The sequence below is a fragment of the Acomys russatus genome, chromosome 29, assembly GCF_903995435.1.
Source record: "Acomys russatus chromosome 29, mAcoRus1.1, whole genome shotgun sequence".
Lineage (NCBI taxonomy): Eukaryota > Metazoa > Chordata > Mammalia > Rodentia > Muridae > Acomys > Acomys russatus.
Genome location: NC_067165.1, coordinates 36,307,026 through 36,334,617, shown reverse-complemented (window position 1 = coordinate 36,334,617; position 27,592 = coordinate 36,307,026). Strand labels below are relative to the sequence as shown.

Below are 27,592 nucleotides of genomic sequence, written 5' to 3'. Positions count from 1 at the left end.
CCACACCCAGAGGTCATCAGAGGGATGTTGATGGTTTTTCACTGGGCGTGGGGTGTGTGATGATGAAGAAGCTGGGGCGCCTGATGCACTTGACCCCCTCCCCCGGATGGAGAGGGACGGGCGAGCAGCCCAAGCGGCGGGAGCGGGCCCAGGGGCGGGCGGTCCCCTAAGTCCCACCTTCGGGGCGGTGCCTGACGGCGGGGAGTGTCAGGAAGAGGAAGAGCGCGGCCGGGTGCGCGGCGCGGAGCAGGGGCCCGGCCGAGGCTACAGCGCGCGGGCCACCATGGCCACCGACGAGCTGGCCAGTAAGCTGAGCCGGAGGCTGCAGATGGAGGACGAAGGCGGCGAGGCGACGGAGCAGCCGGGGCTCAACGGGGCGGCGGCGGCTGCGTCCGGGGCTCCCGACGAGACTGCCCAGGCGTTGGGCAGCGCGGACGACGAGCTGAGCGCCAAGCTGCTGCGGCGCGCGGACCTCAACCAGGGCATCGGCGAGCCGCAGTCGCCCAGCCGCCGCGTCTTCAACCCCTACACCGAGTTCAAGGAGTTCTCCAGGAAGCAGATCAAAGACATGGAGAAGATGTTCAAACAGTGAGTGCCCTCGCGCCCGGTTCCTCACCACCTTAGACCCGGCCTCGGGCCCGAACCCCCAGTATCCCTAGCCAGGCTTCCCCAGGACCTCGACTCACAAAGGCGGGGAATTCTGCTGCCCCTTCCAGCGGGCCACAAGGCTTCCAGACCCACCACCCCAGCGCACAAGTGAATCTGGGGACCCCCTTTCCCTGGTCCTGACGCGTGACCCCTCCTCCTAGCGATGCTACCCTCGGGATACCCCACACAGGTCTCCAGCGGTCCCCACCACCATCACCACACAGGGTACCGACACCCCCGCGCCCCCCCCCACACTGTTAATGTTACGGCCCCTACCACCCTACACCCACACCCACTGAGAAAGGGCTGTGGCTTCCCTTGCTCTCTCGTCTCCTGACCTCCGTATGTCCACCGCAGTAAGCCACCACTACTAGGGCCTCTCAAGGGGGACATTCTTGACACCCATGCCAGATATATGCCTTTTACTAGGGTCCTTTAATTTCTTCTGCTTAGCTCTAATTCCTCCAGTTCTAGGTTGGGGCACTTCCTCCACCCCCCCCCCACTTACCCCCGTCCCTGTCCCCCCACCCCCCCACCATTTATTCTGTTTACTTCACTGTGGGCAAAACCTCTTCAGCCCTTTTCATCCCTCCCCACCCACCCTGTTGGCCAGGTCCCATTTCCTTAATACTGTGTGGTCTTGTTAGGAAAGGGCTTCTCTGTCCCGGTCCGGCTTCTCTGTCCCGGTCCCCAGTCTACAAACAAGTAACTCCCCTATCATCAGAGCGGACTTCCCTCCTGGTCCTCCTCCGCACACAGCGCGTCCACCCTCCCTACTCCCCCAAATCCCTTCACTGAGCGGCTGTGCAGTGGTGACTCTCCTGCTTTCTCTCAGAAGGCTGCCTCTTCCTGCAACAGTCCCAACCCCCCCCAACAGTCCCAACCCCCCCCACACACACTCCCTGGTGCCTGTTCTCTCTAGAGGCAGAATGGGGGCCCTTGCTATGTGCCCTGCCCTAGGGTCTCCCACCCCTACCTTCTAGACCCTAGGACTCCAAGCTGTACACTTACGAGCTTATGATGTCCCCTAGACCTGTGGGCTCAGCCATCCACATCCCACAAAATCAAGGAATATGGAGGGGGAAGACAGAGAGTACCCATGGGGGTAGGGATGGTGCAAGTGCCCCTCCATATGCCAGTCATCCCTACTTCATGCCACCTATGGTTCCCGGAAAGGAACCATACAGGTACCAGGCTGGGGTGCATCCTAGATGGGGCAAAAAAAAAAAGTGAGTTTTGGGTTGGGGTACACAGGGAGTCCCAAATCGGCAAAACAGTGGGCAGGTAAAGGATTGATAGTCCCAGCCACACCCAGCTGACAGTACCCAGACACCAACCAGGAAGCCCAGGAAGGGGTAATTTCCTCCAACCAGGGCTCAGAGAGTCTCTTCTCACTTCCCACTTTTCTCCACCCCCACAGCTGGTCCTCACGTAGAGGAAGAGGGTATTGGAAGCCCCATGCTGTTGCCGTAACGCCACCCTAAGTCTCTACATGGTGGGCCAGGGCCAGGTGGACACCTTCCGGCTTCAGTCCCCACTGACTGAGCAGGAAAGCAGGAATGCACATTCCTTGCTTTTGAAACGTGGGGCGGGTGTGACTTCCAGGTCCGGCTGCCCTGTGGGTCGGTCCAGAGGGTATTCACATGTGTCATCGATCGGCACAGTGATATCACTGAGGCAGCGGAGCTCATACCTGCCTCCCGCCAGCCCAGCCCTGTGACCCAGGATGGTTTCATCATCCTTGCGCAGACGGAGTCCAACTCCAGACTAATAAAGTTACTTGCCAAGACTTTACAGCTGCAAAGTGATAAGAGCGGGCCTTGAACTCAGACCCACAGCTCCAAAAGCTGGCTGTGTTCTTACCTTCAGAGGTTTCCCTCACAAACACCCAACACCCCTTTCTGTGTGTATGGCTGACCTCCCCCGACCCCTGCATCTGCCACCAGTCCATAAGTCACCCTTCTCTTGTGCTTCTGTAGTAGTCTTTATCACCCAAACCATGGTAGTGTTTTTGGGGAACGCAGATATCCCCCAAAAGAGGAAGCTTGGGAGAGGCCACTTTGACTGCTGGGGAAACAGTGGGGAGAACTGCTGTGCTTGCACCTAATTTTGCACTGGCTGTTTGCGGCGAACCGGTTTAATGCAGAGGTGCTTTTGTGGGGATTAGAAGGTGCTGGATTCCTCAGAGCTTCCTCTTGGCTCTAGCACTGGGTGTTGGGGTGTTGGGAGGGGTGACGGGGCAGGAAGGGGGCCAGAAAGCTGGACCTCAAGGAAAGGAAGTGCCACTTGCCAGGGTCCCTGGCTGGGGCACAAAGCTGCTGATGCTGTATTCAGGAAAACAAGGCCTCACTGTGCCCAACGAGCCCAGCCCAGCCGAATCACAGCCGGGAGCAGCCACAAGGGCCTCTCAGAGGACAAAAATGCATGCTTTGCTTCCACTGTGCAAGTAGCCGCTGCCTCCTGGGGCCCAGCAGGTCCCAGGATCTCAGCCAGGGCTCTGTTGAGAGCAGGGGGCAGGGGGCAGGGAGGAGGGGGGCTGGTGCCCCTGGAAAGTGGAGCTGACTTTTCCTTGGCAGCCACAGCTAGGAGGCTGGGCTTTCTTCATCTACTGGGTGTCCTCGGACCTCAGCCTGCCCCTGTGCAAGAGAAACAGCTGTGTGCAATGACTGCCAAAGACACTTATGTCCCAGCCTTATTTCTAAGGGGGCTTGAGCACTGATGTTCTTCATTCAGTGTGGACGAGCAGATGCCTCTGCCATCCATCGCACCACCAGCTGACTCCAGCCCATCTCCCCATTTTACAGACAGGAAAACTGAAACCTGGAAGGGAAAAGTGACCCACTCAGGACCCTGAGTTTTTTCCTGGAGGTAGGGCCTAGAAATGACACATGCTGAGTTCCACCTGCTGTCAAACATAGAAACCCTACATTTTAGAGCCTGTCCCCCTAGCCCCAACTGGTAGCCCCAGGCAACATCCATCCTCTCCCCTTGCCTCCTCCCCTCTTTCTGGCCACCCATCCAGAGTTGTTTCTAGAACCTTCCAAAGCAAAAAAAAAAAAAAAAAAAGGCATGGGACACACACACATACACACACACACACACAAAATTTCAGAGACTGCTACCCCCTGCTGGGCTGACAACAGACCAGGAAGAGCTCTGGAGGGTTTCTGTAAAGCCGACACCTGCCTAGAAGGCAGGCAGCTGTGTAATTGTGGATCTGCTGTGGAATCTGAGGAAGGTGCCCTAGTTCCTTGACCTGCTTGGACCAGCACTGGCCCTACCCCTCTGCCCAGCCTCCTCCCCACCCACTTTGTCTCATGACCCCTTGCATCAGGCAGGCTAGCTTCCCTTTCCTGGCCACCTACCCTTCTCTCTCTTCTCTTCCTGGTTGACAGTCTGCATCCCTAGGTGGCTGTGGACCTAGAGCACATTATTTAACCCTTTCTGAGCTTCTGTCCTCCTGATGGTGCTTTCAAGTACTTAACCTCAGTACTTGGCACAGAGTCAGTACTTACTTAGTAACTCTCATCACCATCCCAAGTTCAGCATATGCCCCAGCCCTGGTGGCGGTCATCAGTGCCGACACTGAGGTAACCCCCAACAGCTCCCAGGCTGTCTGTTTGGCAACAGTCCGTTGCTTTGGGCCAGAATGACAGGGATTCAGCCCCATAGCTACTTTTCCTCTTGCTCAACAGACGCTCTGATTGACAGCCACATATTGCTTTGATAAATAACAAAAATAGAGAAATGAATTCATTATCACTTAATTACGTGGAAGGCAGGTGGCAGAAGAAAGGAGAGGAGCAAACAGCAGCCCCTGGAATGACACAAAACTGGGACACAGGCCCTTGGCACCCAGCTGGGTGTCTCTGGGCAGGTTCCTGGTCTCCCCGTTCCTCCTGGGGCCATAGGACCTAGCCTGAAAAACAGAACTATCACGGGTAGGGCCTGGGGACTGTTAAGGTCATGGGCGGTCTTAGAAAACAAGGGTGCTGCCTGTACCCCAGCATCTATCTTTCTAAGTTTTCGCACACACAAATTCTAGCCAAAGGCCTGTGTAGATACCAGAGTCTTTGGGATGCTTCAGTGGGCCCACAGAGCTAGTAATGGAAGCCTTGTCTATTTCTACCGTGAGGAAAGACTGCAGCCTCACGTTCCCACGGCTGTCTGTTGGTGGTATCCAGCTTGGGCCCTGTCCTTACTAAAGAGCGTCTCAGGGGGGACTCACCTGTAATACTTAGGGGTCAAGTACAGTCCTCAAGGCTCGAAGAGGTTGAGTCACATGCCAAGGTCATGAGAGCAGCTAGCATGATTAGTCCAGGAGTCTAGAGGGTTAGAGGTCCCATCCTTGTTTGCAGAAGCCAGAGCCTAGCTTGGTGGGGGCTGGGCTGCCTCACACCCCAGGGAGGGAAGATTCCCAACAATGGGCCCCTTCTCCTTTCCACCCACTTCCCTTCCACATCTGAGTCACCTCCCCCTCCCTCCTTGGGGGGGGTGGAGTTCGCACTTCCCACCTCCTTCCCACCCTTCCAGGTTGCCTGAGGTCCAGGCGTGGCTTCAGTCCTGCCTGAGGTGGGTCAGGGGCCCTAAAGTAAGGCTGACTAGGTAGCCATTTTGCAAGGACAGTCCTTAGTGTTCCTCAGGAGACTTCCTCTTTGCAAGAACAAGAGGAGGCTGCAGGGCCAGGCAGGTGTGGCTAGCTGGGATGAGCCCAGCAGTGCTGAACAGGAAGTTCCTACCTAGATTCAGCCATTCAGCTGGTGAATGGGGTCACCGTTAACCCACTGGGTGCCAGGGCCCCAGCCTCCTCCTCCTCTTCTCCTTCCCCTCCTTCTTCAAATTATTATATTATTATTATTATTATTATTATTATTATTATTATTATTATTAATTATCATTTTATGTATATGGGTGTTTTGCTTTCATTTAAGTCTGTGCCCCTGGAACTGGAGTTATAGAGAGTGGTAGCCTCCATATGGGTGATGGGAATAGAACCCATGTCTTCTTTAAGAGCAGCGAGTGCTCTTAGCCACTGAGCCATCTATCTCTCCAGCCCTCCCAGCTCCCTTCCTAATACTTCCTTAGCACCCTGCAGGACTCCCGTGGGCCACTTCACAGGCAGGGAAACTGCATCTCAGAAGATCAACATCCTGGGGCTGATGAAAAGCAGAGGCAGTCACTTCATCCTGGCTCTGACCCTATATGCTGATTCCTCCTTCTCATGGCCCGTAGGTCTTCAGAGCTCTCAGATCCGAATATGCATCTCCACAGGTCTCCCCTGCATACAAATGCTTCCCAAGCCTGGTGGTGCTGGCCTGTCATCCCAGCTGCTCAGGCGGCTGAGGCAGGGGGGTTTAAAAAAAAAATCCAAGACCAGCCTGTGCCGCGAAGTGGGTTTGAGACCAGCCTGGGCAACTTGGTGAGACCTCAGCATTCATGAGGCCCTGAGGTTAATCCCCATACAGCTGAAAGAGAGACAAAGACAAAAAGAACGTACAGGGCCAGTCTGTACTCTGCTGCCACTTCCCTTAGGGGTGACACCTGTAGGCAGGTGACTGTAGGCAGGCGATTTTGTCTGTCTGAGCTATTTGGGAATGAGATGAATGGAGTTAAGAGGAGGTAGCTATCGCTTGCTGGATTATATTAGACATTCAGTCAGTAAGGGTCTCTATAGTCACTATCATGAGCGATTACTAAGGGTGGGCGGGAAATAGAGTGATGTCAGGACGCTCTTCCGCTGCCTTAACCACACACTTGAGGTTAAGACAACCCTGAGCCTTGACAGGCCCCAAGCAAGTAGCTGTTGGCTTGGTGGGGGGGGGCCTCTCACTGAACCCTCAGGCTCTCTGGAAAACTGGGGAGGGGGTCTATGAGTGTGGCACACTGTCCCCTCCCTAAATCCTGGCTAAGGACAGGTGATCAAGGTCAGATCCTGCCCAAAGAGGAAGTGATGGATGCCTGGCTTTTCCCATGACTCAGGCGGTGGGGGTGGGGCATGCCCCGCTGGCCCTGCTGAGCTGTCACTACTAGGGCCCACCAGTACTTTCCATGAAGACAGGCAAACAGGCCCGGGCTGGCCAGAACAGCTAGCAGAGTTGGAAGTCACCTCCCACCCCCAACCCACCCCCTCCTCCTCCTCCCCCAAGTTACCCAGCCCTCGGGGATACCTTCCCATTTCTCAGGATGTAGAGGCTGAAGCTCAGGAGGCCACTGGGACCTCCCTTGCACAGGATGGGGGAGACCTCACCCACTGAATGATTGTAAGGGCATTCATAAGTTTGAAGTACCTACTGTGTGGTGGCCATTCATAAGTTTGAAGCACCCACTGTGTGGTGGCTGGTTTCAGTTTACATTTACATTTACTCCTTAGTAGTCCTGAGAACAGATATTTGTGATGATAATGTAGCACACAGACTGGGGGTTGGTCCCCCCTCCCACCCCTCCAACCTCCCCCCACTCCCAAGCCTAGCACCCTTTCTGTGGTCCATCCCCCCCTGTGGCCCCTTGGAGCCAGCAGCAAAGGCCTAGGCTGGGCGCCAGAAGAGACAGACTAGTTCCCTGTGCCCTTTTCCTTTTCTTGGGCAACAGCTGTGACTATGGCTTCAGCCAGCACAGCAGAGATGGGGCTGGGTGAGCAAATTATGTCTCGAAAGCCAAAAGGGACCCACCCTGGGGAGCAGTGAGCCTCCTGTCCTCAGAGGTATTCAAGACACCAGGCAGGCAAGCCGCTCTGGGAGGTTGGCCCTTTACAGAGGGTTGGCTGAAGTGACCTCCAACACATGCTATCCTTTCTAGCCCTGGAGCTCTCCGACCCCGGGTCTGGAGGCGGCAGGGGACAGACAGTATGGTTTCTATTGCCACTAGACCCCAGCTGCGCCCATGTCACCACTGACCTTGGCCAGTGCGCTTCCTTTCTGTCTCCGTCTCCTTGTCTGTCAGAAAAGGGATGTCTGTACTGAGAACCCGACCCAGAGCACTTTGCCCAGTAGCCAGCATATGGTAAGGTGTTCCGTCAGAGTCTCCACTAAAGATAACCTTGTGAAAAGGAGCCTGCCTGGGTACAGGGCCAGGCATCCATACTGTGTGCCATTGGAGCCAGGCACTGCCCACCCTTGTGACTCTGGATTATCAGAAATGGGGGAGGGGAGAGATAAGGAGGGGGAGCAGCTTTACAGGGCCACATTCAGTCCTAAAGACAAGGGTCTGCCTGGGTGGCAGCTGCAGGGAGGGTGATAGGAGAGATTTTTTTTTGCACGGGGCAACAGCTGCTCAGCCCCGTCCTGGTGAGAACCATGCAGGGGGAGGCAGGCAGGAATGTGGGCCGGATGCCAGGCTCCTGGCAGCCTCCCTCCAGTGCTGGGGAAAGGTGCTGAGCAGCCAGCTAAAGCCTGGGAGTTTTGTTAACAGAACTGGGTGATGTGACATTGACCTTCCTGGGCCAACCCCAAGTGGAGCATTGGCCCAACCTCCCCTACCCCACCTACATGCCTGAAAAAGTGGACCACCAATGGCCCAGGAGAAACAGGGAGACAGAGAGACTTAAAGAGTCCAGCTAGTAGACTCCTACCTTGCTGTGTGACCCTGGGTTTATCACTCCCCACTGTGAACCCCAGTTTTCCTGCATAAGCCAGCGGGGCCAGGCTATGTTGATGAGTCCTGAGGGGGCCACCTCCCACCCTGCACCAGGCATCTTTTGGCTCTGTGTCACCTGGCCTGGTGATTGATATTTTTTTGGAACTGTAGCCAGCCGCTGCATTGTGCCCCTGGGGACTGGAGTTGGCCTGGGTTGGAACCCAGCCCTGGTAATTGATTGACCTTTGATTGATGTAGGCTGCGGTTTGAGGCGGAGCTTGACCCAGCCTGGAGCTGCCAGAAACCAGGGAATCCACAGAGCAACCTGACATCCAAGTTAGACTGAGTTATTCTGGCTTTGAAAGAAACATAGACTAGCTGGGGACCCGGAAAAACAAGCGGCATGTGGCCCCCAAACTGGAGTCCGAACCCCGGGCTAGTACTCTCCTCAGTGGTCTTCCTCCCTAACCCTGACCTGCTATGATTGCTGAGCATATAAAAATAAAGGGTGGGCCAGGCATGGTGGCGCACGCCTTTAATCCCAGCGCTCAGAAGGCAGAGGCAGGTGGATCTCTGTGAGTTCGAGGCCAGCCTGGTCTACAAAGCGTGTCCAAGATAGCCATGGCTACACAGAGAAACCATGTCTCAAAAATAAATAAATAAATAAATAAATAAATAAATAAATAAATAAATAAAGGACCTGGCACATAGTGGTTGCTTGCCAAGACAACTCAACCTCACTAGGGTGGAGATAGCTGCCATGCAGAGCTAGCTGCTGACTGTGTGGACTCTTTGCTGTGGGCTTGGCATCTATGAACCCAGGCAGGTCTCCCAGCAACCAAGAGACACCATGACCCCTGGGTCTCTCAACCACACTCTGGGGGCGTTTAGGACCTGTGATGGTTAGTTTGATTGTCAACTTGACACAATTTAGAATCCCTCTGAAATGGCTTCTCAGTGAGGGGTTGTCTAGGTCAGGTTGGCCTGTGGGCATGGCTGTAGGGGATTATATTATGCTAATTGATACGGGAAGACCCAGCCTAAGAGTGGGCAGCGCCATTCCCTATGTAAGAGTATTGTTTTAGTTCTCCTTCCTGTACTGTGGCAAAGTAGGTGGACCAAAAGAAATCTGGGGACAAAAAGGATTTATTTGGCTTGCACTTTGATGCCATAGTCAGTCGCTGGGATAAGTCAGGAGAGGAAGTTGAAGCAGAAACCGTGGGTGAATGCTGCTTGCTAACCCTGGCTCGTGCTCTGCTAGGTTCCCGACATGACAGGGCCGCTAGCCCAGGGAATGGTGCCACCCATAGCGGGCTGGGCCCTCGGACACCAGACATCAAGGTAACCCCCCACAGATCACCTGCAGGCCAATCTGATCTGGGCAAACCCTCAATTGAGATTCCCTGCTCAGATGCCTCTACGAGGTGTCAGGTTGACAATTAGAGCTAAGTAGGACAAGCAGGTGAGCTGAGCAATAGCAAACACAAGTTCAGGTCGCTCACTCTGCTGTGCTGGGTCTGACCTGACTAGTTGCTTCAAACCCCTGCCTTGACTCCCCCCAGCCATCATGGCTGCAGCAAGGAATTGGGAGCTGAAAGATCTCTCTCTCTTTCTCTCTCTCTCTCTCTCTCTCTCTCTCTCTCTCTCTCTCTCTCTTTCCAAGCAGCTTTGTGTCGTGATATTTTAGCATAACCTCAGAAAAAGAGCCTACGATGGGACCAGCCCATTCCCTTGTAGGGGACTGTGCTGGATGCTGTAGGCAGTTTCCTTGGTGTCTGCTCAGTAGCACCCAGTCAAGACAACCAAAAATGTGTCCGGATGTCACCAGATGCCCCTTAAAGGTCACACATCCTGTCTTGTGCTGCGGGGGGAGCCCAGGCAATGTGACACAAGAACTGTGGCATGCCATCTCTGACCCTCACTGGAATCCAAGTTCAGAAAGTAGGGGACTTTGTGATCCCAAGGGACATGAGGAGCGGCACTCTTGTGCCTTGTCTTATGGAAGGCCAGCCCCTCGTGGGCCCTTCCTGCTGCAGATGGAGACTGGGCTGTGACAGCCCTCTGGCTGGCCGCCTGGCTTCCCACCACATACTCTCACAATCCCCCCTACAATCCCCCCACCCCTCCCCAGGGCCCACTAGCCTGCCTGTCCCCACCCAGCCCTCTTGCTCTGTAGGGAACACACAGTGCCAAGTCCCTTCGTTGCTCTGCTCCATTACTTCCAAAGTCTGACTCACTCATGCATGAACTATTTATACCCCTCACACAAATGCTCGCCTTGGTGCTCCGGGCAGACACTGTTCTGCAGGTGGCCACAGAGCCCAGGAGGAGGCTGGGCACAGATGACTAGATTTATAAGTTCATCAGCCTGACAGACCTGGGATATCAGCCCAGCTCCTTCCTTATTGCTGTGTGACCTTGGGCAGGTCAATTAGCCTCTCTGAGCCTTTCTGGCTATTAAGAGTGTTAAAGAGCAATAAAGGTCCCTTCCAAAGACAGTTTTCAATCCCTGGGGGCTGTTGGGTAACTAAAGTCAGGTCCATCTGTATGTAACTAGAGGAGGTCGAAGAGGAACCCAAAGAAGGGCAACTAGTGTCTGAAGCTGAGCGCCTTTGTGTCACACTGTTGTCACCTATCCATCTGGAGGCCTTAGGTTCCACACAGATACTTCCTTAGGTGGAAAAGCCTGCGTGTCACCTTCAGGCCACTCTCCCCAGGCAGTCAGTCAGAGCAGGTGCGTGTCACCCTGACAAGGACCAGGTGGTAGACCTTGCAAGCAAAGCCATCGCTTCAGGTGTGGGCAGCACCTTACCAGCTAGAATATGGGCTGGAGGCCACCTCTGGCCACACAGCACAAGGAGTTGTGACTGTAGGAAAAGGGACATTTAGATCCTGTTTTCATCCATCCCTGTCTCTACCAGGCTGTGGGTGGCAGAGGAAAGAAAGGGAGGGCGGAAACAGAGGCCTGGTTATCAACTGGTTCTATGCCCAACCGTGCCCCTCCTCCTCCAACACCCGCCACTCCCTGCAGGCTCCCAGAACAGCCTGTTCCCTGAACACACCCAGGTCCACTACCCCGCTGTAACCACGGCCCTGCCTCTGCCTCCCTCCTGGACACGGCGCTCCAAAGAGGCTGCTGAGACCCTTGGCTCAGAATTTATTCTCAAGTCACTTACTCAACAATCTAAGCACCCATTAGGAGTTTCTTACTCCCCTGGAACCTGGCATAAGCTGGGGCAGAAAGTAAGATCCCTGTGTGGAGGGTGCTGTGTGGAAGCAACCACTGATCCCACGTGAAGGGCTGTGGCTCAGTAGTGGAGCGGAACGTGGAAAGTGGCATCATAGTGCACACTTACAGTCCCAACATGTGGAGGCAGAGAAAGGAGGATTTGAGTGCGAGGCCAACCTGGGCTACATAGTGACTTCCGGGGACAACTGGGGCTTCACAGTGAGACCATCTAAAAATAAAGAGATATTGAGGCCATCTTCCACACCCATGCTGTCCTCTGACCACTGGAAATGAGACACTGGGCTCTCACAGCCTAGGACAGCTACTTCCGTGATCACCCCACACTGTAGAGGGGGGCTGTGGTTTCCTCCCCGAGCCTCAGGGTTTGTGTGAGAACTAGCGCTGAAATACAGGACGCTGCTAGAGTGTGTGGTGAGGTCCCTTCCAGCTCTGAGGGGAAGGCATCGACCACCACTTCCTGGACCCTAGGCTGGTGGCCTCTCTACGTCATCAGGCATGAGGTCCCCCTTGGGACATCCTTGTAAGCCTGTCTACATCCACAGGTACGATGCCGGCAGGGATGGCTTCATCGATTTGATGGAGCTCAAGCTCATGATGGAGAAGCTGGGCGCCCCCCAGACGCACCTGGGGCTAAAGAGCATGATCAACGAAGTGGATGAGGATTTTGACAGCAAACTCAGCTTCCGGGAGGTGAGTGAGTCCATTACCAGGGCTGCTCTCCAGCCAGCCGCACCTGAGCGCCGGGTTAGCCTTTGTTAGCGAAGGGCATGGTCATTGGCCGGCCACCTGTGGAAGCCCATGTTGGTGACATCAGAAACAGAGATCCTTGGCTACTTCCAGAAACCACTATCTGTGCTTTGTCAGAACCCATCCCGGGCTTCCAGGGTGTGAGCATTCTTGGGTCAGGCATTCCTAGCAGGTGTCCTCCTGCCTCAGCCTCCCAGGTGCTGGGATGAGAGGTGTAAGCCATCACACCCAGCTGGTTTTTGTTTTTGTTTTAATGATTTCTACACACTCAACCTGAGTTGTGGGAAAGGCTGTGTGTGCTCTGAGGGCCTGGGGTGTCAAAGGGGAGGCACCTGAAACAAGATTACGTGGTGCTTGGCTCAGAGTGATGCGTTCTGCTGAGGAGACCAGGCATGGTGCTAGGTAGCTAGGTAGGCAGAAGCTATCTATGGACCAGCCTGTTTAAGGAACGGCAGAAGAGATGGAGGCTCAAAACGAAATAGCTATGGTTCTAGACCCCAAACAGCATGGGGTTGCCTGTATGGGATGGCAGGTGCTCTGGGGAGTCCTGGCCCTTAGATTAGAGAGCTGGGAGGAACTCAAAGGAGGTAGGGGAGAGAGATGGTGTGTGTGGAGGGGGGGAGGGTGTTGACAAGAGGCCAGGGGAGAAAGTCAAAGTGGTCCACGGCAGTGACTTGGGGTCAGAGAATATCCACTCCCATCCTTCCAGAACTTGAGCCCTTTGCCATCTCCGAACCATCTCCATACCGCGGAATGGGAGCACAGTCCCTCTGGGGTCTTCAGAATGCGATGCAGTGCAGATTTGGGGTGGGGGTGGGGGGGACAGTGGATGGTAAGAGGAGAGGCAGGCCGAAGCCATGAGTGGGAGCTGGATGCACGTCTTAGCTCCGAGTCCTGGCAGGATAGACCAGGAGGACAGAGGCTAGAGCTCAGCTCTAGCACCCGCTCTGCAGGTGAGCACTCAGCTTTTCTGCGCAGGGATCTGAGCTGAGGTTTGGGCGTGGGGGCATCTTTGCTCCCAGGAACCTCAATGGCCCCTGTGCCTTCCCCTCCGCAGTTCCTTCTGATCTTCCGCAAGGCAGCAGCAGGGGAGTTACAGGAAGACAGTGGCTTACACGTCCTGGCCCGCCTTTCTGAGATCGATGTCTCCACCGAGGGCGTTAAAGGTGCCAAGAACTTCTTCGAGGCCAAGGTGAGGAGCCGAGGACTGTGCGTGGTTCCGCTGTGTGGTGACGCGGCTTAGACTGAGGACTGATACAATCCCCTCCCTGTCCCTGTTGAGGCTGCAGGGGACAGCTGCAGCTGACACTTTGTGGGGTGTGAGGGAGACCCCACCCTGCCAGACCTAGCCTGGAGGAAGCTGAGGCGGGTACAGTCTCCGCCCCTTCGGCACTTGTGTAGCATTCGGTGGCTCCTGAGTCCTCCCCCCACCAGGACCCCCCCCACACCTTTTCTTATTTCTCTTTTCCATGTGAAGCTGATAGCTTTGCTCCCCTCCCTTCTCTCGTGCAACCTTTGGTAGAGATATCAGGGTTCACCAGTGGACCTGTGTGTCTTACCTAGGACAGGATGTCATTGATGTCCGAAGAGCCCTACACTGATTCTGCCAATGAATTGTGTCTGTCTGTCTGTCTGTCTGTCTGTCTGTCTGTCTGTCTGTCTCTGTCTCTGTGTGTGTGTGTGTGTTCCTCTCCTCTCTGTCTCTCTCTGAGATGGTCTCATATAACCCAGGCTGGCCTTGAACTTCTGATCCTCCTGCCTCTGTCTCCCCAGTGCTAGGATCGCAAGAGTTCAGCACCCTAACCAGTGCTTTAAAGTACAGCCCTAACCCAGGGTGTCACACATGCTAGGCAAGCACTTTAGCAGCTGGGCTCCCCCCCGACCCCCAGAAGGCCCTGTGGTCAGTTACGGTGTGCCAGGTTCTATATGGAGAGACTGAGGCAGCGACGATGGCTCATGAGGGCCACTCTTGGTGAGAGCCCCAGTCGGAAAGGAACCCATGGGAAAGCAGCTCCCGGGGCTGACGCGGAGACCGCACCCTTGACTTGTCATCCTTACCCTCAGGTACAAGCCATCAACGTGTCCAGCCGATTTGAGGAAGAGATCAAAGCCGAGCAAGAGGAAAGGAGGAAGCAGGCTGAGGAAGTGAAGCAGCGAAAAGCGGCCTTTAAGGAGCTGCAGTCCACCTTCAAGTAGCCAGGGACAAGGCCGAGCGAGACCCGGCCCTGCCCCGTGTGCGGTCTGGGGTCACGGGTGGGTACAGGAGACCTGAGGGAGACAAGCCTGAGTCCTGCTCTCTGTGTGCCCGGACCACTACTAAAACCTAAACTGTATGTGAACGGATCTCATTCAGGAGTCTCCCCAGTGGCTGGGCCGGTCCCTGCTCCCTCCCGCTGTTCCTGAGGCTGTGACACCAGCCACCAGCATCCTCTCTGGCCATCCCTGTGTCTCTTGTTCTCTGGCCACCCCGCTGCTGCCCCAGCCCAGCTCCGGCCCATTCATGCCCTTGTCTTGTAAACCAGCTACTCTCTCCACCCACCTACCCTTAACTAGAGGCTGCCCTGCCCTGGGCCTGATGGCTCCTTCCTAAGTAGGGACCAGCAGAGAGAGGAAGAGAGAGAGTCCCTCCCCAGGATTCTTGCTTTCAGATCAACCCCCTCTGCTGGAAGTGGAGGAGCTCCTATGTTTGTGAGGAGATGGGGGCGGGGGAGGCCCTGGCACTCTAGGCTGATATAAATGGGGCCCAGCCAGGCAGGGTGAAGGCCACTGTGCGAATCTACCTCACAGGCTACACTCTGCTAGGCATGCCATGGGTTTGTGAGTGATAGGGCTCTGTGGGGGAGGGGCAGAACTGTCACTTTCCCCAGGGAGTGCCTGACGTGTTTGTGTGCACTGGCAGTAGGACACGGGGCCGCACCCCTTTCACACTCTCCTTCCCTGGGCTTGTCACCAGTGATAGCACCTACCTGTCGCCCCCGCCTCTAGATCGCATGGGGATACCCCAAGCCCATCACCAGACAGGCCACCGTGAAACCCGTGTTGTTCCTCCGTAGCTCCCACGTACTTGCTCGCGTGTGTGTGTGTGTGTATGTGTGTGTCTGTTGCCGTGTTGTGAACCTGTGGCGTTACCCAGTGTAAGTGAAGGGCCACCAAGGCCGCCGTTATGCAACGTTCAGTGTGTCACTGCTTTTAAAACTCGATAACTCTTTATTTTACTACAATGCCTCGAGTCCCCTGGGAACCCCCCCATGGGGTTTGAAAAGGTTTTATTTTCTTGGTCTTAGGACTTATGAGAATTGGAGGGAGCAAGCCCAGCCCAGCCCAGCCCAGCAGCCGTGGCCTAGGCTTGCGTTTGCCTTTAGTGGATATGTTTATACAGATGAATATAAATTCCCTTTACTTTTGGCTTTTTGCATTTTTTTTTTATTTTATTTTTTTGTTTTCCCTCACCGTCTCCCACTCCCCTCCCCAAAAGGGGGAAAAAAAAAAAGCTACTTCTTCATTCGGTGGTACAATTATTTTTTTTAACTAAAATGATATAAAATTCTATATTCTTATGTGTGTGTGTGGTTTTTGATGACTGAAGAGGGCAGGGGATAGGACAAAGTCGCTGGATCTGGGCAGTCACGTCAGGAGTCTGAGGAGGAGAACTCTCCTGACAGAAAGGTTAGTCCCTTAGCACCTGTAAAACACCTATGTAAGCACTACATATATATTAGGCTTGTTTCGTCCTTAAAACAGTGCCTTTTCAGTGAGGGGTGCTGTTTTTTTTAATTCCTTTCAAAGATTAAAAATAGGGAGACCTGAAGGTACACGGACCACCCGGGGCAGCAGGATTCTGCCCATGGTGGCTAGGCCACAGCTTGTGCGTCCATCATAGGGTCATCGGCCTTGAGATTACACAGAAAGCGGGGCTGTCAAAATGAGGACCAGAACAGATGTGGTGCACATCTGTCACCCCAGCTTTCCAGGGGCTGAGGTGACAGGAGGGAGAATTCAAGCCTGGTTGGCCTGGGCTACACTGCAGGACCCAGTCTAAAGAAACCATAACAGCTGCTGGAATTACAGAGGTTCAGAGTCAGTGAGCATACCCACCACCCTCAATGTCCCTGGAGTGGTGGAGTAACTGGAGTGGTGGGACCAGCCTATGTGGGGCCCATAGCATCCCAGCTTCCACCTGCCGACTGCACTGGGGTCTCCAGGTCTTTGTAGACTTGAGGTTACAAGCCTAAGCCAAGTGGCGAAGTTTCTGATTTGCCTGGGTGCTGCTGCCCCTGCGTGGCCATGAGTGAAACTGCAGCATCAGGTGGCCCACTGTACCTTGGGCCTGAAAGAGCCATGTTCTGGGGCATATGTCCTGGGGTACACCACTCCTCACATGCTAACCAAATGTCTGACATACTACCACCCACCACTAACAACATTTTAGGCCAGACATCTCCTTTCAGTATCTTTTTGCCGGCAACAAAAAATGATCTGGGCGAGGTAAGGAATGAAATTCCAGTCAGCACAACCTAGCTGGTTCTGGGTCAAAACTTCTGAAGTGTGATGCCAACGGATTTGTTTTTCACCTATTTAAACACAGTAAAAACTTTTGGGAAAACTTTCCACGTGACAATTACCACAACAAAGCTTTAGGCATGGCTACATGGAAACTCCTTTCCAAAGTTCATCTCTCGGAAATCACCTGTGACCTTTTCCACAAAAGTGGGTTCGATCGAGTGAGAACCAGTGTTTAGGAGTCAGTCTGGGGGATTCGATTTGAAGAGGGCTGGCTTTACAGAGTAGCAAAGATTGCCAGGTATTAACATATGCATTCGCAGCTTTCTGGATGGAAAACAAATGTCAATTTTTCCCCTAAAGAAGAAAGCCTGGGGCTGGAGAGATGGCTCAGAGGTTAAGAGCACTGTCTGCTCTTCCAAAGGTCCTGAGTTCAATTCCCAGCAACCACGTGGTAGTTCACCAACTATCTATAATGAGATCTGGTGCCCTCTTCTGGCCTGCAGGAGTATGTGCAGGCAGAACACATTTTTTAAAAAAAGAAAGCCTGAAGCTGGGTGTGGTAGTACATGCCTTTAATCTCAGCACAGTGCTCTGCCTGCATGTACACCTGCACATCAGAAGAGGGCACCAGATCTCATTATAGATGGTCATGAGCCACAATGTGGTTGCTGGGAATTGAACTCAGGACCTCCGGAAGTACAGAGGGACTCTTTTTTTTTTTTTTTTTTAAGGTGCAGGGTCTTACCATATAGCCTTGGCTGGCCTGGAAATCTCTGTGTAGACCAGGCTGGCCCCACACTCATCACCCTCCTCCCATTAAGCTTACCACCCTCCCTCACTGGTCTGAAGCTCTTCCATGAACCCCCAAACTCGGGCTACAGTTCTTCCCTATGGTATTTGAGGCAAAACCTCACCAGCTCTTCAGCCTCCCCATTTAGTAAGCCTCACTCTAAAGGCAGCACCTGCCAGCAAGTCTTGTTGAAGCAGCAAGAAAATCCAGTCCCCAGTCACCAGCACCTGTCCCTTTCTCAGGCTCTCAGCTCCTCCCCTGAAACCTTAGCATGGCTTCTGTGGAGGCCATGGGACATCATCTGGCCACAAAACACCCCCACCCCCACCCCCACATGCACGTCTTTTGTGTGGACTTCTCCATCACAGCACCTGGTCCTGAGAGCCACACCGTGGGCTCTTGAAATGAGGGATATGGTGGGCTACAGTGGAGGTTTGTGGTGATCTGAACTTGGGATCAGCTGCAACCCACCCAACTCCCATCCAGCTCCCACTTAGAATGGAACTCATCCTCCTACAGAGCTCCAGCCAGGGTCATCTCTCCAGGGAACACATCACCCTGGGCATCAGGGAGCTCCCTCCTGCACACAGGGCAAACACATAGCAGGTCCTTAATGAGTCATGGGGTAATTAGTTAACTCATATATGTTAAGTATATATTAATTAACATATGTTAATTATATTTAATATTAATTAATTCATATATTTAGTGTGTGTGTGTATGTGCCAGTGGTGCACACTCAAATGAAACACACATCTATAAACAAAGAACTAAATATAGCCCTGCTCTACAGTCACAGGAAATCCACACTCCCGCCCCTCCCCCACCCCACAGAGACCCACAAGCTCCCTATGACAGCTCTAGTAGTCTTTATTGTCATGACTAGAAAGTGAGTCAGACCACCTAGTGCCACAGTGTAGGCCAGGGCTAATGGCATCCTCTGCCCAGCCACTCCCCGTGCCAGAGCCAGGGATCAGAGTGCCAGAGTGGCCCCTGCCCACCCAGCCAGATGCTCATGAGAAATGGCCGCTCATAAGCATACTAAAGACACTTGGGCAGTCCCAAAGCCCTGGGGCCTCGAGGAGCCCAAGAGAATGCTTTTATTTCTTTAAAAAAATCAACAGGAAATGGAACCAGGGAGATGGGTCAGCGGTTAAAAGCATTTGCTGCTTTTTGCAGAGGATCCAGGTTTGATTCTGAGCACCCACATCACAGCACAGAACTATCTGTAACTCCAGTTCCAGGAGATCTGATATCTTCTTGTGGCCTCCTCCAGCACCAGGCATACATGTGGTGTACAGATACACATGTAGGCAAACGCTCATATACATAAAATCATCTTTACATTAAAAAAAATAAAGTAAGTAGAAAAATTATACACATTGAGTTGCAGTCATCTACAAAGGCAGATGGCAGCCCTGGAGTTTACTGCATCATAACCTGGAGGCCAAGTGAATCCACTCCGCCTTGGAAACTCCATGCTTCTAGCCAACCACTCACCTGCCCAAATTAAACAGTAATTACCAAGGTCAGAGAAAGGCCTTGTCAGGACAGGTTTGTCCCCAGACTTAGCCTCACCCCCTTCTCCTTGTGCCTATAAATGCCCAGCCTGCCTCCACACCAGCCAGTCCTGAGCACCCGAACCATGTTGGGAATTACAGTCCTCGCTGCCGTCCTCGCCTGCGGTAAGCTTGGGAGTGGAGACCAGCTGCATCCAGCGGGCTGTAAGAACAAGCTGGCCTTGGGGTAACCTCTGATCCCCGAGAAAGGCACCTCCAGGGTCCTGTGTGGGTTCAGGCACTGAGCAGCTATGTGTTGGTTAAGCCACTTCCAAATTAGTAGGTCCTGGAGAAGGAACGGAGAGCTCCCTCCAGGGTGGGAAGTTTAGACTGAAGGCCCTGAGCAAGGCCCACAGGCGATGCTTCACCCTGGGTTCAACTCCAGGGGACCACTGGGCCTGCCTTTCCCACCTGTGTCTCCCCTTGAGGGCTCTTTGCTTTCCCCTTTTGGTTGCATTCTCCCAGATCACAAACTGAGGGGTGCAGTAGGGTTTGGTTTGGTTTTGGCAAGTGAAAGCACTCCATCAGGAATTCTCCTGGCCTCTTTAGAGACAGGAGCCAGCTGGACCCTACAGGTATTGGGTCTGTCCATTCAACAGTGGGGACACGGAGGTCCAGTGATGTTCGGTACCCTGCCCGAGGACCACATGCTGCCTAACAGCCAGAATGCCAGCTCCATCTGCCTCACCTCAGAGCACGCATTCTCAACCGTTTCACATGACTTCCTAGATGTGACAGTGTGGGACTCTGTGTGGTCCAAATTGAGTAACCCCTCCATACACACACTGTTGTTTGTGTGACCCACAAAAGGCATCCGTAGTCTCTCATGAGCGCCAATCACCTGCCTGTCCCTTCCACTCTATGAAGCAACCCTTCTCCTTCTGTGCCGCTGTGTGTGTGTGTGTGTATGTTGTGTGATTTAGTTCTCAGGAGACTCCCAGCTCAGTGTTCTTCTCCCCACATCACAAAAAAGGGAAACTGAGGCCCAGAGAGCCAAGATAGGATATGAACCACCAAGCCTGAGCTTTCCCACTTCCCCTTCTTCAGGGGCAGGGGGCAGCCCACTCACCTGCACTCCCCTTTCTCCCCAGCCTCCAGCTGCGGGGACCCCACCTTCCCACCCAACCTGTCAACCAGAGTGGTAGGAGGAGAAGATGCCGTTCCTCACAGCTGGCCTTGGCAGGTAAGCATGTTGCGAGGCAGATGCTGAGGTTGGTGGGGGTGGGGGTGGAGTGGGGGAGAGGAGCAGGGTTGGGGATCAGAGAAGGCTGACATATGGCCCTTCTGCAGGTCTCTCTTCAGTACCTCAAGAATGACACATGGAGGCACACCTGCGGGGGCACTTTGATCACCAACAGCCACGTCCTCACCGCTGCCCACTGCATCAAGTGAGCGGGGAGGACACCTGGAGGCCACTGAGTAGCTAACACTCCAGGCACCAGGCTGTTAGCTGTTGTCCTTTACTAAGACGGGTATTTGTTTATTCCGTTGAAAACCTTTCTTGTGCATCTACTATGTGCCAAGAAACAGCAAAGATGACACAAGTCAGCCTCCGGGGCTAGTGTTGGAGTATTCTCTCCCACTAGTCTAGTGGGAGGCAGAGCAACAGATGAACAAGTCACGATGTGACTTATCAAACGATAATGAGGCTACAAGAGTGGGGGAGGTACACAGTGGTTCTGGCTCAGTTTAAGCGAAGATAGCCCAGAACTAGGAGGGAGGGAAGGAAGGAGGGAGGGAGGGAGGGAGGGAGGGAGGGGAAAAAGAGGTAGAGGAAGGAGTGAGGGACTTATAATACTAAAAAGAGAGGTGGGGACGTAGCTCAGTTGGTACAGTTCCTTCTTAGCATGCACAAAGCCCCACCCTACCCCCTGACACAGAAAAACAGACCTTCTAGTACACACCTGTAACTCCATCCCTTGAAAGGTAGAGGAAGGAAGGGGAAGGCCAGAGGCTGAAGGTTACCCTTGGCTGTACATTTGAGGGCTTCCTGGGGGGGAAAAAAAGGAAGGAAAGGGGGTGGCTAAGGAAAAGAGGGAAGGAGGAAGAGAGAGAGGAGAAAAGAAAGAGCAAAGGAAGGAAGATGGGTCTGGGAGAAGATCTCTCTGAAAAAGACAAAGACGCAAAAGAAGGGAGGAAGGCATCACTGATCTGTGGGATCCCAGGAACAGGCAGCATGAAGGAGGCACCCGCCCCGCCCCTCCCCTCCTGCCCAATGCTTGGGAAATGCTGAGGGGCATCCTACTAGGAGTGTGAGGACTGGGGTGAGGGGATGTGGGGGTGGGGATATATTTAAGGACTGCAGCTTGAGTGGCAAGAGAGGCAGAGCTACGGGAAGGACTTCAGGATTCCATTAGCACCTGAACAGTCAGGGGAAGCCAGGTGTGGTGGCGCTTGCCTGCCATCTTGGGGCAGGAGGATCTTGCAGTAGGGAGGACAGAGTCAGTCAGGTGACGACTGGCATGCGGAAGCCAGAGGCGATGGCAGCTTGGCTTCTCCTAGTCGGCCAGTCTAGAGGAGAGTGCCATACCCGACCCAAGTCCCTGGCTCTAAGCTGTAGGTCCTTCCCCAACTTGGCACAGGGCTGAGGGGAACAGACACCCGCCCCCTGTTCCCCACAAACCCTACTGTAGCAAGAGGACCAGGTCACTAAAACTGAGTCGCCATAAGTCACTTGACATCTCTTCTTCCCACCTCTAGCAAATCCTTCACCTACCGTGTGGGCCTGGGGAAGTTTAATCTGACAGTGGAAGATGAGGAAGGCTCTCTGTACGCAGAGGTGGACACCATCCATGTCCATGAAAAGTGGAACCGCCTCCTGCTGTGGTGAGTGCCAGCCCTGGGGTAGCATAGGAGGAGGGTCCCCAAGATGGAGCCACTTGGCATACCCAGCCTGTGGGGCCACAAGATGATGCCATTCGGTCCTTCACACTGACTAAGGGTTTGGGTTAGGTACACAGGTATCTCTGTCCCCTAGGTCCCCGCCATATTCTTCTAGAATTCACCCAGCCAGAGGCTGAGCCAAGTGGCACCTATACCAAAGGCTGAGCCCACGCCCCGGTTGCAGCAGGCATGTGAGATGCCACCTTTCATCCAAGACTCACCACAGTCTCAGACAGGGAACTAAAGCTCAGACAAGTTAAATGTGTCCCATGTGGAGCCTGGTGGCCCACGCGTTTAAGCCCAGCAGTCCGGAGACAGAGGCAGGAGGATCTGTGTTCAAGGGCAGCAGTTGGGTTCGAGGATAGTCAGAGCTATGTAAAGAAGCCCTGTCTCAAAACAAACAAAAAACCCAGCCATGTGGTGGTGGCACACCTTTAACCCCAGCACTTGGGAGGCATAAGCAGGTAAATCTCTGAGTTTGAGGCTGGTCCACAGAGCAGGTTCCAGAACAACCAGAGCTACACAGAGAAACCCTGTCTCCAAAAGAAAGAAATGGGGCACGGGGGAGAGAAAAAGAAAAAAAAAATATGTCCCAAGGCATACAGTCCAGTGCATGTGTGCCAGGGTCACCATTTTTCCCCTCTCTGGCAATGGCGGCTTTTAAGTGAATTTGCGTATACCTTTGTCATCACTTCGGACTTGCTACAGCTCACTTTCCAGGGGGGTCACAGCCTACAGCCTACAGCCGAACATTTCCACGCTGCTGAGCAGTCATGAGCTGGCACGTGAGGAAGAAGCCACATCTAAGGGGACAGGTGAACCTATTAGAAGAGTCACTTGGGGCTCGGAAGGTGGCTGCACGGCTAAGAGCACTTGCACTGTGTCTTGGGCTTCCTGTGGATGTGATAAATATCATGATGAAAGCAACATGGCAAGAAAAGGGGGCTGTTTGGTTGGTTGGGTTTTTTTTTCCCCCTGAAGCCTATCCTGTCTCTGCCTCCAGAGTGCTGGCAGTAAAGGTATGTGCCACGCCCACCCAGTGTAGAAACAGCCCATCACTGAGGGAAGCTGGAGCATGAACTCAAACAGGGCAGGAACCCGGAGGCAGGAGCTGATGCAGAGGCCATGGAGGGGTGCTGCTTCATGGCTTGCTCCTCATGATTGGCTCAGCCTGCTTTCTTATACCATCCAGGGCCACCAGCCCAGGGACGGCATCACCCATAATGGGCTGGACCCTCCCACCTCAACCTTTAATCCAGAAAATGCCCTACAGCCGGCCTACAAGCCAATCCTACCAAAGCATCTTCCCAATTAAGATGCCGTCTTCCCAGATAACCCTAACTTGTGTCAAATTGACATAAAATTAGCACCCTGTGCAAGCCTGAGGACCTGAGTTCAGATCCCTAGCCCGCACAGGAGAGGATGCGTGTGGCTACAAGAGCTTATCAGCCTGGTGCTATAGGAGGTAAAGACATGAGACACTCTAGGGATTTCCAGCTGCCAGCCTCACTCTGGTGAGAGATGCTGTCTCCAGGGAATACGGTAGAGAGTGGCAGAGCAGGGCACGTGATGTCCTCCTCAGGCCTCTGTACACATGGGTGCATACACACATACACACACACACACACACACACACACACACACACACACACACACACACACACAGAGTCATTTGTCTCCTAAGATTTCCACTGGCTTTGTTAGCTAGCCGCTGGCAGATGTCTGGAGAGATCCCTGGCCACCAAGGCTTACCACTCAGCACCACTTTCTGCCCACCTGCCAAACCTCCACTTTGTATTCCAGGAATGACATTGCCATCATCAAGCTGGCTGAGCCTGTGGAGCTGAGCGACACCATCCAGGTGGCCTGCATCCCAGAGGAAGGTTCCTTGCTGCCTCAGGATTATCCCTGCTTTGTCACTGGCTGGGGTCGCCTCTGGAGTAAGTACAGCCTGCCCTGGAAAATCCCCAAGGCTTCCTGGAGGAGGTGTCACTAGCAATCAGCAGCAGGTCTCCCACATTCTCCCTGCTGCCTGATATTCTCATAGATTTTTTTAATCCTTTGTGATGGTATGTGTTTACTCAGCCCAGACCGTATGACAAGCAGGTCACAAGTAAATGTGGTGGGTGATGTGAGGATTAAATAGGGTAGAACTCAGTCAGGCGGTGGTGGCGCACGCCCTTAATACCAGCACTCGGGAGGCAGAGGCAGGCGGATGCCTGTGTGTTCAAGACCAGCCTGGTCTACAAAGTGAGTCCAGGACAGCCCACACAGAGAAACCTTGTCTCAAAAAAAAAAAAAAAAAAAAAAGGACTCATCAGGTATTTAGAACAGGAATTGGCTCATTGCCACAGCCATATAAATAAACTAAAAGCAAAAAGCGGGCATGGGCATGCACAGCCATGATCCAGAACTTGGAAGGTGGAGTCTGGAGGATCATGAGTTCAAGGTCAATACTTGGGGAGTTTGAGGCCAACCTAGGCTACATGAGGACTTGTATCAAAATAACAAACATCGTCCCCTTAGGGGTAAGAGGCTAGACCTCATGGCAAGCCAAAGCCCAAGCAAATGCCAGCTGAACTAGACAGTTAAGTGGGAATTAAAACTACGCAAGCCTTGGAGAATGCCCAGGTTAGCTTGTAGGACCTCCTGGGAAAAGAAAGCCTTCAAACACGTGCAGCTAAAGATGGGATTCTGGGAGAAAAAGACTCAAGATCCCAGCTGAGGCAGAAGGGTCACAGGTCAACCTGCCTCAGTGTAGACAGTGAGTGGAAACCAGCCTGGGCAACTCAGGGAGACCCTGTCTCAAAATAAAAAGTTAAAGAGAAGGCTGGGGCTGTAGCTCGGTGATAGACTGCATGCCTCGCGTCCTCAAAGCCCTGGCTTTGAACTCTAGCACAGCAAAGCAGGGGAAAAGGTCAGACTCCAAACTAAAGAACAGTCTCCAAGGGACTGTCACCCAAAGACTTGGGCCATCCTGATGAAGGACTGGCACATGCATGGTTTCCCATAGCCCTCCGTACATTCTGAGTCTCCTGCCTGCTAGAGGCCAGAGCTAGGGCTGGGCTGAGGGCACAGGCTGACTTCCTGTCTGTCTGTTCTCCCTCAGCCAACGGTCCCATTGCCGAAGTGCTCCAGCAGGGCCTGCAGCCTATAGTGAGCCATGCCACGTGCTCCAGGCTGGACTGGTGGTTCATCAAGGTCCGGAAGTCGATGGTGTGCGCTGGGGGTGATGGTGTCATCTCTGCCTGTAACGTGAGTGTCCTGACCCCACACCAGGGGCCAGCTGGGAGGTGAGCTGAGCAGGGCAGGGTGGAGAAAACCATACCCCTCCCTCAGTCCAGGGCCTGAGGGAAAGCTGTCACTACAGCCACCCCACCTGTCTCTGCTAGTCCCTAGCATGGGAAGAGGCAGAGGGCTGGCAAGAGCAACTCAACTTCAAGTCCCAGTGCCAGCAATTAGGTGGGCTATTGAAGTGCTCTATAAAGTGGGGACAGAGGAGAGGTGGCTCGAAGGGTAAAGGCTCTTGCCCCAAGCCTGGTGGCCTGAGTTTGATTCCCAGAACCCACATGGTGGAAGAAAAGGACCAACTTCCACAATTGTCCTCTGATCTCCACACACGCACTGTGGCATGTATGCATGCACACATGGTCTCTCTCTCTCTCTCTCCCCTCTCTCTCTCTCTCTCTCTCTCTCTCTCTCTCTCTCTCTCTCTCTCTTTCTCTCTCTCTCACACACACACACACACACAAAATAAAAATAAAATAATGGGGCTAGAACTGGGGAGATGATTTCAGTTGGTAGAGTTTGCCTAGCAAGCACAAAGACCTGGATTCGATTCCCCACAACTCATGTTATAAAAATGCCAAGTGTGGCAGTGTGCCTGAATCCCAGGGAGGCGGAGACAAGAGAGCTCCTGGGGCTCACTGGCCAATGCATCTAGCTAAATTGGCCAGCTCCGGGCTGAAGAGAAGACATACGCCTGAGGATGATACCCAAGCATCTTCTGGCTCCACGGACATCTGCATGCACACTAGTACACATACCTGCATAGTCTCACTCACACGTACATATGCACCCACACCCTCACACAAGCATGCACATACACACGTCCAAAAAGAAGCCATGGCAGCCATGTCACAGAACCACCGTGAGAACAAACGGGCATGAAGTGGCTTCCTTCACGTCCCATACGTACTCCTTAAGGCTCCAGGGAGAAAGCAGCTCAGAATATTGTAGGCTCAATTTTCTTAACCAATATATTTTATTAACAACTTAGTGACCGAGCATCCGTCACTTATAACCCGACTAACCACAACAGTTGGAAATGAGGATTAATGAGCAAAATAACAAAACCTTAAGGATATCAGTTCCAAAGAACGATTCTCTGGGCGTGAGCTGCAGGATTTCTTCCACAGGAACCTGGGGTAACTAGAACCCCGAACCTCAGCAGGAGCTGGAGCCCTGAAGCCTTCCCTCGAGCAGTTCTCTATAGGAGCGTCTTGAAGTGCAGCGATAAACAGCCAAATCTATCCCAAGTCTCAAAAAAAAAAAAAAAAAAAAAACCCGCCTCCAGTTCTGGGCTCATTTATATATCTCCTCCCAGAGTCCATTCACGGGATCTTTTCAGCTGGCAGCAGTTAAGCTCCTGCACGAGGTGGTTGCTCTTCTAGTGAATTAACCTCACCTGCTCTCTCACGAGACCGTTCCGATCCCACACTTGGGATCCTAAAAAACAGGTTTCTCTCCTTCAGAGGGTGACCAGAACTACAAAACATCCAGGACAACAGGGGCTGTCCATTCTGAAACACACGACCCTCTTCCCACACCAGCCTCCCTTCTTCCTCAGGCCTCTTGAGGGTTCCTAGCCTCCTGAGTCTCTGGGCAGGTTCCCAGCTGCTTACATACAGTGACCTGAACAGCCAGGGAACCCAAGGCAGGGTAGATTGGCGGCATCCCAGATCATGGCAAACCAAGAGCTAGCTGACACCTTGGGACCTTACAGAACGAGGCCAACGGAGCCTCCACACTTTCTCTATCACTACCCCCAAAGCTAGCCCAAGGCCTGAATAACAGGTATAGAGTCCAAGGCCTCACATTCCCCAGCAACAGCCAAAGGCAGCCTCTTGGGGAGGTCTGGAGCTGAGGCCTGCTGCTCTGATACAGGGAGACTCTGGCGGCCCACTGAACTGCCAAGCAGAAGACGGCTCATGGCAGGTGCACGGCATTGTGAGCTTTGGCTCCAGTAGAGGCTGCAATGTCCTCAAGAAGCCAGTGGTCTTCACCCGCGTGTCTGCCTACAATGACTGGATCAATGAGGTAGGTGTCCCTGCACCACCACCACCCTGTGGCCCTAAGCCCACCTCCTCATGCAGCCTTAGATGTGTTGACTGGTCAGCTAAGCCCACATTCAAGTGCACTCTTGCACTCACTGAGAAAGGCTGGCTGAACCCTTCTTGGAGCACGCCTTGAAGCAGGATTGGGGGTGGGGCTGTGGCTCACAGAGAGCTCATGTGGGCGGCCACATAAAGTCTTAAAGGGCGTGGGGACAGAGGTAGGAAGGCCCCAACTGGTGTACAGTGTGCTCTGAGCCCACATGTACCATGCTCTGAAGAGCTGGGAGACCTTTGGGCAGATGTC

At 53.6% G+C, this 27,592-nt stretch overlaps 2 protein-coding genes across 2 annotated transcripts; both read left to right on the top strand.

Annotated features, from left to right (window-relative positions):
* Window positions 1-209: 209 nt before the first annotated feature.
* Efhd2 (EF-hand domain family member D2) lies at window positions 210-14,822 on the top strand. Its single transcript, XM_051171593.1, has 4 exons — window positions 210-588; window positions 12,013-12,160; window positions 13,275-13,409; window positions 14,282-14,822. The coding sequence occupies exons 1-4, from the start codon at window positions 284-286 to the stop codon at window positions 14,411-14,413; spliced, it is 720 nt and encodes a 239-aa protein (XP_051027550.1). The 5' UTR covers window positions 210-283; the 3' UTR covers window positions 14,414-14,822.
* Window positions 14,823-19,154: 4,332 nt separating this feature from the next.
* Window positions 19,155-27,333, top strand: Ctrc (chymotrypsin C). Its single transcript, XM_051171087.1, has 8 exons — window positions 19,155-19,195; window positions 20,161-20,252; window positions 20,360-20,457; window positions 21,770-21,895; window positions 23,756-23,892; window positions 25,062-25,207; window positions 27,119-27,271; window positions 27,328-27,333. Exons 1-8 carry the CDS (start codon window positions 19,156-19,158, stop codon window positions 27,331-27,333), a joined length of 798 nt encoding a protein of 265 aa, XP_051027044.1. The 5' UTR covers window position 19,155.
* The last annotated feature ends 259 nt before the right edge of the window (window positions 27,334-27,592 follow it).